Source organism: Centruroides sculpturatus, unplaced genomic scaffold, assembly GCF_000671375.1.
Source record: "Centruroides sculpturatus isolate CEXI.00-Female unplaced genomic scaffold, Cexi_2.0 scaffold27, whole genome shotgun sequence".
NCBI classification, from domain to species: domain Eukaryota; kingdom Metazoa; phylum Arthropoda; class Arachnida; order Scorpiones; family Buthidae; genus Centruroides; species Centruroides sculpturatus.
Window position 1 is genome coordinate 271,506 of NW_019384318.1, and position 13,197 is coordinate 284,702.

General features: G+C 25.8%; 1 protein-coding gene across 2 annotated transcripts in view; it reads right to left on the bottom strand.

Annotated features, from left to right (window-relative positions):
• Positions 1-13,197, bottom strand: part of LOC111624290 (xylosyltransferase 2-like) — a 52,055-nt gene that overhangs the window by 29,958 nt on the left and 8,900 nt on the right. The window contains exons 2-3 of one of the 2 annotated variants that reach the window (XM_023367104.1): positions 6,309-6,807; positions 2,585-2,881 (exon numbers count right to left, since the gene is read on the bottom strand). In XM_023367104.1, coding sequence (XP_023222872.1) covers positions 2,585-2,881; positions 6,309-6,807 — 796 coding nt within the window. The remainder of the gene's footprint in view (positions 1-2,584; positions 2,882-6,308; positions 6,808-13,197) is intronic. The other variant, XM_023367112.1, reaches the window with a different exon arrangement.

Genomic DNA, 13,197 nt, shown 5'->3' on the forward strand with positions numbered 1-13,197 from the left:
TCTCATTCCAAGTTAAGATTCAGGTATTAAAAAACTTTCTTGGCAAGAAGATATTTATATTTAAGAATATATGTATGTTTTAAATCATGATTATGATAGCTGAAGCTTATGCAAAACGCAGCAGAAAAATGAAAAAGGTGAGTATTATTTCATACTAATGTATTAATTATTAATTTTATAAAATACCTAGAGTGAGAATTTATATAAACTTATTGCTATGGACAGCTTTTTATTAAGCAGAATAAACTAGAAGTAATTAAAATAATGATCAGGCAAAAAAATTAAAATTTGAAGCATTGTCACATTGTGACAATGCTTCAAATTTTAATGCTTTGGAATATGCAGAGATATAAAGGAAACATTTGTAATTTTTAATAACAATTTAATAATTACTTTAACTGAAACTTGGCTCTCAGTCAGTCAACTTTCAGTTAAATATATTTTATACAACTGGCTTTCATTAAATTATTAAAACTAAAATGAACTGTACAAAGTTATTTGATCAGATTAGAACTGTGCTTGCATCACATCTACTATTTTACAAATCTTTCAAATTTTGGAGAAAATTAAACTTAATAGTGAAAATTTTTTGTTAGGTCAAACTCTCATACATTTAAAGGAAATACATTTTAAGTCAAAGAAGCCAAACAAATACACTTGCAATTGGTTTAGTCAGTTATTCAGATTATGTAACAATCTGAGTTTTTTTCTTCATGATATCCACGATATTACTGCTTTTGAATTACATTTTACTGAATTAAAGGATGGAAAATTTACATTAAAAGTATTATGAAGATACAGTGTGTTAGTAGGAGGAATTTAGGTTTGGCTATTTCAGCTAGCCTAATGGACCATATCTCTTGCCAAATACAGTGGGTGATCAGTAAACGAACATAATCCATTCCTAGACTTTGTTCGCTATCCGAATTGTTCATTAACCGATTATCGATTTACCATAGGTTTTAATGGGAATTTAATTCATTCATTCTGGAGACCCCCCAAAATAAAAAATATATGCTTTTTTACTACATTTATTTATATGTAATAATAAAAATACATACATAGACTGCCTTGCATTTTTATAAGTCACGTTTTTTCCATTTGAAAGGGTTAAAGAATCTGTCTAATATCAATTGCTTTTCTCTCTTCTTCAGGATTTTTCAGAAGTAATTAATAGCATTGCGATTGTAGAAATCCCCAAGCCTCAACCTGGTTTGGATGCCATTCTAAGACCATTGTTCAGACATCCTCCCACTTCTTCAAAAGATCTTTAATAGCAGATATTGACATTAATCCTCTTTTTCAGAAGAAAATATATCTCGCCGAGTTTCTTGACGTTCTTCATTCAAGAGTTCTTGGTGTTCTTCTGTCGTCAGATCCATTTCATGTTCCATTGTGAACTCTTCGATGTTCTTTATTTCTCAGATGTGATTTTTGTTACTCCTTTAGCTGCTCAAGTCTTCTTGATTATACAGTATCTTTCTTAAATAATATTGAACTGCGGCCTACTGTAGACCTGTTCACGCCATACTGCCCAGCAACATTAGGCATCTTCTGCCCACTCTCTACCTTTGCTATTATACTCTCACCTTTCAAAAAGAAAAAACAGATGCAAAACTCAACGAGTGTCTCTTCGACAGTCTCTCAAATACATAAAAGAATTGTTTTTGTCAGAAAAATAAAAGGCCAGAATTTCAAGAAAGAGTTTCAAAGTTCAGAGGAATACTATCCGATCGGTATATACTGGTTTGAGCGTCGATGTCAACTCCTGCACTCCGAAAAGTTTCGAATTGTTGCTTGAAGACAAGGGAAGACCAATCGGTATTCATTAGTTTATGTCGCTTCTTCTGTGTTTGTTCTGTGGAATGTTCATTGTCCAAACATAAAAATCTTTCGCAAAAGTGTTCGTTATCCGATTTGTTCATTAACTGATCACCCACTGTATTCCATTAACTGTGAAATTTCTGATTTGTCAAGTTAGATTGAATTGTTACAGATTGATAATTAATGTTAAATGTTTGAAGTTTAAAAATTTTGTACTTGTCTTTGTTTAGTTATGTTTATTATATTGTACCTCTAATCAAAGGATTTCCTAAAGATTAATAAAGGATGATGATGATGATAAATAAATGTTAGGACTTTCAAATTGATGAAAAAGCAATGCTAAATAGAAATAACAAGTTGAAAGTTCTAACATTTCTATTGTTAAATAAGATTTTCTTCTTATATTATGATATTTCTTCAACTGATTATGCAGTTTACAATAAATAAAACATACTTTAAGAATTAATATATTCAATTTCTTCATTCAGAATTAATATTTCCAAAACAAATTAATTTCATGGTAAAAATGATTAAAAATTATTTTTTAACCAAACCAAACAACTTAAAATTATGATAAATCAAAAATATTCTAGAAATAAAATTCTTGGATTAGACAGCATTTTCTGTTTTAATGAAAAATTGACAACTAAGGAAAAAAATAAAATAAATAAATTAAAATTTATTATAATTTCAAAATAATTATCAATTAAAAAAATAATAATAAACAAAAATTAAAGAATCAAAAAATAAAAATGCTCACTTGGAAGACCAGTTCTATAAATATTCATAGTTAAATATCCCCCGCAACGCATTTGTGGCTCCTTAGGGCAAGCCATATTGCATTTGTTGGCATGAGTTTTAAATTCTTTAGAAGGAACATTATTACCACAAAAACATTCAACACTGTACTGTACACCAGCAAATTGAAAACCAAACCGAAGACATTTATCAATACACAATGCAGGAGTATTATTATTTAACTTAAAAACATAACCAGACAATAAGCGTTTCTTCACTCGATCAACATAGCAACCCAAATATTCACCCTGTTTTCCACCTAATGCAATGAAACAAATAAAAAAAAAATATTTAAAATAATTAAAACATAAAACATTTAAAAAATAACAAATTTGTCATATAAAATTTTTAAAATTAACTCTTAAAAATATTGAGCAAATGTACAAAACAATTATAGAACAAGGAATAAACAAATTTAATCATATTAATCAATACAAAAAATTTTTTTCTGATATTATATAAATATAAATGTGTATCTATAATCTTGTATGCACTATAATATATTTTTCTAACAAATTCAAAATTAAAAATGCATTATTATATTCAAAAATAAGGCATTTTCACATAACTATGGCCTTAAATTGCATTTAATTAAGAATAAAAATATTCCAAAAAATAAACTCTAAAATTTCCAAATACAGAAAAATCTTAATTATTCAAGATAATGTAGGCCGTAGAATGTATCTTACATCATCAGGAGTCTCCAACCTTTTTTTGAGATAGGCCATGTGAGCTGTAGAAGACAAGGGCGAGGCCAGGTCAAAATATATAATCAAAAATTAAGATTTTTTTTATTTCTGAATAACCAAGGCTATATATTAATTAATGTGAAATTTTCAACTGTTTTTTCAAAATAATCTCTTTTAGATTTTTATTGGATGGTGATTTTTGATATTTTTGACAATGTATTTCATTTTAAAAAAGTTTGTTTGAATATTATAAAAGTAAAATTTATTAATGATTAATAAATGTATTATAGCATGTGCTGTATTGCTTACCTTAAAATATTTTTGGTTTTTGCTTATCATGACTGACAAATGCAAACTTAAAAATTGCATATTTATTGTACAAAGGTTGAAGGAGAGTAAAATATCATCATCTGAGCTCTCCACTTTCATCTTATTCATTTTGACAGTGAAAAGTTTCATAAAGATGCATGATAACTATCTTGCTGTTAAATGCTATTTATATTTAACACTATGCTGCTGTACCATTTTCTTAAAATATAATATCAAAGACATTTACTTTCTGGACTGACACTTCCTTTCAAGTATTTCTTTATAACATGCAATTCTATTTGACACTACTCTTTTAAGTACAGAACTTCATTCAAAATTTTCAATCTGTTCAAAACCTGCCAATTCCTTTTTCAATAAAGCTAACATATTCAAATTTTTTTTTTTAACATTTCACTGATGCAAAGTGAACCTTCATCTGAAACAGACTCCATTTCAAAAAGCAATCTTCTTTGATCTTCAAGCATAGGAAAATGTTCATTTGTCAAAAACAGATCGCGAGAAGCAAATAATTCTATAACAGGTAACAACAAAGTGACCTTTCATATGTTTCCAGCAGTGACAATAATTTTATGTTATAATTCTGTAACATCTTCAAGCTCCACTTTCAGTTCCAATTTTCTTAGCCATCAAAACAATGTCTGCATTGATAAAAAGCTGAAAGCACTGCTGATGAAAAACTGCTTTAAGAACGAAAGCACCCAAAATAATAAAATGAATGATAATGTGGTGTTTTTCAGTTTATAAAGTGCAGTAAAGCAGCATACACTCATAATAGAATCAAACAAAAAAATCCATATCAGATATCTTTGAATTCTATTCTCAATCAAATGAACAATAATCATTAAGATGATTGTAGTGATAAGCATAGTTTTTACTATAATTTGAACAACATGCAAAAAACAAAACAAAACAACATTAAAAAAGATCCTTCAACTAATTCAAAAGAAAGCTTAAAAATGTGTAAATGTAATTTTTATTCCTCTAGTGTAAAACAAACAAGAAGATTGCTTCTAATTTTTTGTATTTTTACAGAAATGTTTATGTTTTGAATAACTTTGTAACTTGCAGAAGCAGAAGGTAATTATAATAACTACACACTTAAATTACTTCTAAATTCCAGCAAGAAACTTTAACAATAAACTAATGCTTTCAGCAGTTTTTAAACAGTCATCCTCAGGTTTACAAAACATTCAAATATTCAAATAACATTAATGTTTTTGAACATGTAAATTAAATTTTATGGAATATAATTAATTAGTTAATTATATCATATAATTATAGTATTCAAGGAATACTAATTCTTTGAATGTAAAAGTAGATAAAGAAAACATTTTCTTTTATATAGATTAACATTTAAAATTATAAGAATGTTAAATTTACTTCACTTATTACATATATATTAGAAAAAACATAGAATACTAGGAAAGATAATAACTCAAAATAAAATATATAATCAATAGTCAACATTAACATATTAGCATATTAAAGAATTTTACTGTTTAAAGTTGTGTTTATTAGTTTTATCAACAATGTTAATGAGAGAGAATAAAAATTGTTATAATTTCATCATAGTAAAAGGAAGAAAGAATTAGTTCTAACAAGCAATTGTGATAATTCATTTTTTGTATTCAAAACATAGTAAATAATTGAAAAAGAATTAAATTATAATATTTGTAAAATAATAAATTTTTACTTTTATTTTAAATTTATTACATTTTCAAGTTTAAGATGCCCAAGGTCATTGTTTTTGCAGATGATGATGATGATAATAATAATAATAATCATTAGTAAAGGGGTACAGCCTACTTAAGAGTGTAGGTTGAAGAAAGGAAGAGTATAAAGGGATAAAAAATATACTAGTATTGATGCTTTTAATAAAATAAGAAAAATATTTGATTGTTAATAATGGTCATTACTTTTTAATTGACAAAATATGTTTATTGAACAAGTATAAAATAACCAAAATACTTTTTAAAAGCAATTGTAAAATTTCATTATTAAACTTATTTTAAATTAGTAATAATTGCTGTAGAGTCCATAATAATGATCTAAAAGTTTGATTTAACTTCTTGGTTAAAGAAGTCTTAACAGTTAAAATATAAAAAGTTTTCCAAGTGTCTTCTGTCAGCTTTACATCTTTCTTTTTGAATCAAATAAATATAAAAAGCTGAAGTAAGTTAATCAAACTTTTAATGCTGGAAATCTGCCAAACATTTATACTATGTAGGCAGTGATGACATTTAAAAAATATAATTCTCTTAGAATTTGTTTTTTTTTTTTACTCTCTCTTCTAGAGTATTTCATTATGTGCTGTATCAACAAAGCCTTCTTTAAACAAGAAATTAGATCAAAATTTAAATAAATACAGAGAAGTCAAAAGATAATTCAATTTCTTAAAAATAATCAAAAATATAATTAAAACCTTTTCCTATTTATCTATTATTTAGGATAAACTTTCTATTAAAATTAAATAGGCATAATTAATAGCAAATTTATTTATTTTTAATATATTCAATTAGTCCTGGTTTAATGTTTTAGCTTATTAAATAATAATAAATCATTATATTGTTTATTTAGATGTAACAACAACATAATCAGTGGCTACTACAAGTACTATTTATGTTGATAATTAATTATATTTCAAAAATCTGTTTAATTTAATCTTACCTTCTATTGGACAATATCTAGGTAATCTCTTTGGATACAAATTTCCTTGTTGAATAAGGCACGTAATATTGACTAGTTCTTGTTTACAAGCCTGAGTAGTAGCTCGATGTATAGCTGATATAGTTTCTTTGTTTGTTATTTCACACCATGGCTTGAAATCTAATTCGTCTCGATTCAATTTTAATATTTCTTCACTTTTATTACTATTCGTAGTACTATTATTACTGTTTGAAGTTTTATCATTTACTACCAATCCAGGCACTTTCAAAGATTTATTTTTTATATATTGTAGATCTTTTGCAGCAGGTATAGCAGGATCGGCAACTCCTTTCTGTTTTTCTGCATCTTTAGGTGGAATATTTCGGCTACTGCTATCTTTCATAAGACGATCCCACGCATTACTCAGTGTATCTTCATCATCTGTTAAATAATCATCTAGGAATCTATTTACCAATGGGTCTAAATAGGAAATTTGTTTTCTTTGAAATTGATGATTCGGCTATTAAAAAAAATTGATAAATTAATCAACTTGTATTTATTTATGAATGATATTTAACTATAATTGATTCTTATTTATTATATATCTTTAAAAAAAATAATAAATACACAGTCAATACCAAAAAGTATACAACTAATAGAAGAAACAGTCTTTCAGAATTATGATAATAATTTCTTGAAGTATAATAATTTCTCAGATAATAATTTCTTGAAGTACAGTTGGGCAAATGCCCAACTGTACTTCAAGAAATTATTATCATACATAATGCTAAAAGACAGTGTTTCTTTTATTAGTTAATTTTCTATTATATACTGGAGTTTCAGTACAATATTATTTTCAAATATTCTTTGATAATTTATTTTCAAAATTTCAAATTATTCAGAAAATATATTTTATGTTAAGAAAAAAAATTTATGATTAAAATAACATTAACATTAAATATTTACTTTTATATACAAAAAATACAAAGAACAATTAATCTGTGATTTAATTTTGAAATTTTAGAATATATAATTCTTAATAAGAATTAAAAATAATTTATTCTTGCGAGCGCTTTCGACGTAAATATGCACATCGTCTTCAGGCAATTCAAAAGCGCTCGCAAAAATAAATTATTTTTAATTATATTTAACGCCTCATAGTCTGAAGTTTTGGAAGAAGTTTTGATTGAGATAACTGTTGGCATGACATCCAACCCCAGTACTTAATACTCTTAATAAGAAATATCTTACATGCAAATGTTGGAGTTTAGCTTATCAGAATATAAAATTCATTAATAAGCAATATCTACTAAAATTATAAAATTAACTGATCAATGGACAAACTTAAAATAATTCATTAAGGATCAAAATATTAAAAGTACAAAGCTAACACATTGTTTTTTCTTGTGTGTTAATTAAATTTGTGTTATGTAAATATTTAATGTCATTCAATTATTACATTATAGAAAGTATCTGACAAAATTATCAAATTTTTTTTAATTAGTAAAATAATCTTAATAATGTTAATTATAATACTAATTAGGAAAGAAATGCTAACATGCTTACAGAATATTTAAAACTGATAGGCTTTTCATCTTCAAAGTTATAGATCAAAATCTGAATCATTTTTGTTAACAGTAAATATTTGTTAAGTGTAAAATCATGCTGTAAGAGAGTCAATATGAATTTGTTTGAGCAAAAAGAAAACATTAATTAAAAATACAGCTGCTTCAGGTAAATATATTATAAAGCATTTAGTACAGTACTGTAAAAATTTTAAAATACTCCATTACAATAAAATTCAACAAAAAATGTACTTTAATAGCATTAAACAATATAAAAAAACATAAGAGAAATTGCTTCCTGTTCAAAAGCAGATGAAAAATGGTAAAGCACTTTCAAATTTCAAAAAAAATTTACTGCAAGACTAATGCACACTAATGCAGAAAAAAATGTCTTTATTCAATACATTTTTCTAAAGGAAAAATGATATAGTGCAAATTTGTAAGTCAAAACATTGTTATACAAAGTATTTTAATTTCAAACAAATTCATTTTGTTAGATGATATACATACACTGATCAAGCAAAGCATACTAAATGTCTTGCTACACTCTTTTTCATGCATGCATGTGATAACCTATTGCAATTGCAACCAAGATATCTTCCACACATTGATGAAAAGCATGTGCAGTTTTTATGTAGCATAGATGCAGCTGTGTCAAGAAGACGACAAAAAGGATGTTTGACAACAATTAATCAAAAATGAATTGAAGGAAATATTCTTCAAAATTTCTTAACAATGAACTAAGAAATGATGAAATTAAATTTCGAAATTTTATTCAATTAAACTTTGATTGTTTTGATTATATTCTAAATCTTATTAAAAATGAACTGATAAAATACAAAAATGTAATACTAATCTGTGGACAAGCATTACACCAGAAAAAGATATTACATTATATTAAGTATACATTATTTACAAATACTGTATAAACATCTTAAACCCAATAAAATATATTAAAGCCAAACAATTTCTGAATTATATCAGGCTATGTTACTACTAAGTTCTGGACAAAGGCTGCTTAACATAACTGGCAACTTGACTGCACGATAAGTGGACATTGCAGGTTTGAGTCTCAGTTTTGATCAATTCTTTTCTTCCAGAATCTTCTAAATTAATTATTAAAATATTAATTTAATTATAATTAATAATAATAGTAATATAGTCTGACATAATCAGGTAATCATTGGCTTTAGTATACATTTTTTTTTTATATACAATTTCTTTCAAAAGTTTGTCAATGACATCTTTATTGTGATGATTTTACAAAGAAAGATCATCTTTCTTCAATTAAAACAATTAACCTTTCTGTATCTAACATATCAGGAATTTTATTGCAATGGAATATTTTTAAATTTTTACAGTACTAAATGCTTTATAATATAAATATTTACCTGAAGCAGCTGTATTTTTAATTAATGTTTTTCTTTTTGTTCAAACAAATTCTTATTGACTCTCTTACAGCATGATTTTATACTTAACAAATATTTACTGTTAATGAAAATGGTTCAGATTTTGATCTATATCTTTGAAGATGAAAAGTCCATCAGTTTTAAATATTCTATAAGTATTTCTTAGCAAATATGAACAACATGTGGAAAGATTCTTGTCAGCTATAAATGCATGTGACAGACAAGAAAATGTTTGCCCATTGAGCGAGGATCTGTGTTAGCACATTCTACAAGTTTCAGCATACTTAAACCTGTGTGAATGTGTCCAATGAGGGACTGTTTCCCTCAGGTAAATGTCTTTAAACAAAAACATTTTTTCAGATACTAAAACACTTTAATGTACACTGATCAAACAAAAACATCTTTAGACAAAACATTTTGTCAAAAAATGTCTAATTTGAGATATAATTTTGTGTTTTGTTTGATGAATGTGCATTGGGACCTATGTAAGCTATTGAAAAACATTTTTATATCATTTAACATCATCTTCCTTAGGAATGCATCCAGCCTAAGGAAGATGATTTCTATCATTGAATGGAGACTATATAAAATTGAATTAAGTTCATCTTTATACAATAACACATACAACTTCATTAATGCAACAAAGGCCAAGGTATGTTGCAACACCTGGCAACGTTTTGTTTAATTAACTTAAGTCTAACATACTGCATACATTAAAAAAAAATTTTTTTATCTGGATTATGTTACAAATGAAAATGCATCAATTTTTGTAAAAAATTATTTAATATCTACACAAGCATATATGTTAACATATACAGTTCTTCCTACAAGATGCCATTTTTAAAAATACTCTCCTACACAACAGCTTATGCTCACTCAACATATGCATAAAAATTTGTACATTGTGTTCAAGACTACAATAAGTTCTGAGTCGTATAATGTCATCAGATCATTCATAATTATAGCAGAAATAATGCCATCTCGTTTTAAAATAAATATACTAAATGGCAAATAAATTAACTCAGGCAGTTACAAGTCAATGAAGAGATCCCTCTAAAAATCAACTCAGGTGTAACCTTGAATGAGTTAAAACAATATACATGAAACTAGTCCATACACCATTATTTTATAAGGAAAATAAACAGGGGAAAAAACTTGATTTAAAAAATCTTTAATTGCAGATTTGGTTGTCAATAAAAACATTATGTTGACTTGACAATATGAAGTTACAATTTTCTATTACAAACTTGAAAAAAAAAAAAAAGGAAAATAATGTAGAAATTGACAAAAATGATTGAGAAACATAGAAAATTTGTCCTTTCAACAAAAATCAAATTAACATTTTATATTAGTTAACAACAAAGAAAGATTTAATAAAAGAATAAAAAGGCATAAAACTATTTTTTATCCCTTATAAGTTGCAATTTTAATTACAATCTATTTTCATTACTATCAAGGTTACTAAGATCTTGCTTTACTGAAGAAGTCAATAAAATTAGCATGCATTATAAAAGTTTCCTTACTATACTCTTGACACATTCTCAATGAAACAGACTGATATTTATTTTTTTATTATTTCTAACTTATTTTATTTGTTTTTTTTATGAAACTCCAAAAATTATTTAAAATAGTTTAACATTATTTGACTATTATACAAATATATGCACATCATTTAATTGATTTCAACTTTAGGAAAAATATTCTAAATAAAATTCAAAGTTTGAAACAATTTAAAGATTAAACTTAATTATTTTGAATACAATAATTATTATTTTTTTTAAAGTTAAAAGTGCTAATATAAAAATTACTTTTGCCAATGAAAACAGAGTTCAATTAAACAATTAACTTCAAAAGTCTTGTTTCTAAAATTTATTAATTAAAATAATAAACACTAAGGTTCTTAACTAAAAACAACTTCAGATTATGATAAAGTTTTTAAGTTCAAATTTAATAAATAATTCAAAGATTTTAAAACCATTAAGACATTGTAAACAATTTTAATTAAATGTGACAAGGTTTAACATGTTTTAAAAAAATCTAGATAACATCTTTAAAAATCATGTAAAACTTATTTATTAAATTAGTCAACATTTGAAAGAAAAAAGTTACATTAAACGTTTGAGATATTTTTATGTCATCAGTTGGTAACACAGAACACAAATTTACTGGATTTATAATTAAATGTAAGGTTAAAGGTTCTTTTTTAATGAATACTTTCATAATTCTAATGTACTTAAAAGCTAGAATTTAAATTTTCAGTTATTAATTTATTTTTTAAAATGTTCAACATGCATTGTGTAAATTAAATTTACACAATGCATCTCAATTTATATATTTAAAACTGTTGAACTGATATAGATCTTTTTTGATAAATCTATTAAATGGTCCATACTCAAGGATCAACTTTGGTAACTATCTTTTTTCAACAGTTAAATCTTGTTTTGAAACAGCTTTTACTAATTCTTCCACTGTCTTAATTAAATCAGATTAAATGATTACTATTAATTCATATACTCATTTCAATTTAACATTTTCATCCAACATGCACTCTACTATAGCTATTAATTTCAGCCTTTGATCCAAATTTCTGTGTGCTATAAATATATAATTGTGTAAATCAGGGATGGGCAATGTACAGATTGTGTTGTGTGTAATCCAGCCTGTAACTGTTTTCAAAATTCATATAATAAATAGAATATCAAACTTGAATCTTGTTTTTATTACTCCCAAGTATATGAGTATGCGTAAATAGTACAATTAATAGCATAAAACTATGTTTTCCTATTATATGCCATTTCAATAATCCTATAAATCATTGAAAACAAAAAATTGGCCTACATATAGACTTTATTAACATTTTATTTGGCCACCATTTAAGAAAGTTGTCTACTCTTGGTCTAGACAAATGATGCCCAAACTTTTCGATTAGTGGTCCAAATTGTATCTAAGTCATAAGAAGCAGACCACAAAAATTTTATATATTCCATACATACTAAAATTAGGTCTATTTCTATCAATTACAATTGATATGTCAAATATGTTTGCAGTCCAGTTAGATTAATGTGTGCTGCTAACAGTAACTAATAATACAAGTCCTAGGAAGATGTCTTTTTCAAATACATATAATCTAGTGACATAAGTTCATGCTCCAACTTCCTCATTTTTGTTATTCTTTCTTGCATGAATATGCTAAATTCGGTTCATTTTTTTATTAACTTGTCTCTAATTTAACTTGTAAGATTGTTTATCAAAATAAGTTTCTCCAAATATCTAAGATTTTGTTGGCTTTTTCTTTATAAATTGCAATTCTTAGTGTTTTTGTTGTTGAAAATACTATTGTTCTTATGAGGTTTTTATGTTTTTAAAGGCTACTATTTTACACCACAGTAAATTATTTTGTATATAACAACTAATATAACAAAACTTCAATTCTGGACTTCAACTTTTACATCTATGAAATCCAATACTCCTTTATTGATCTATTGTAAAAATATAGTACCAGTGAGTTATTGTTTATGTCTGATGAACTATTCATAGCATACTTTTTCTTCTATAGTATTAAGCGTATCATCATGATACTCTTCTAGTATGACTTCTCTACATATTTCAAAAATCAATGGTTACTACAAATTCTAGAACGAAATCTGCCAGTTAACCTGACATTGATAAATCAGGTTAACTGGCAGAGCTCTTCCTATTTGAATTTAATAGTTTTTTTTATGAAAGCAGGATGAATTATTATATAGTATGAAAGTGGTTTAAGATTAACATGCATTTTTTATTTAATGTAAAATTATGAGAGATACAGCATCCAAACTATGTGACCTGTTTGAGATATTCCTCATCCTGGAAAGGATTCAGTTCCAATGCTGGAAAAAGTTTTCCCTTGTCATGGCCAACTCAGGACACTCCTTCACGGTTTCAATTGTCACAAAT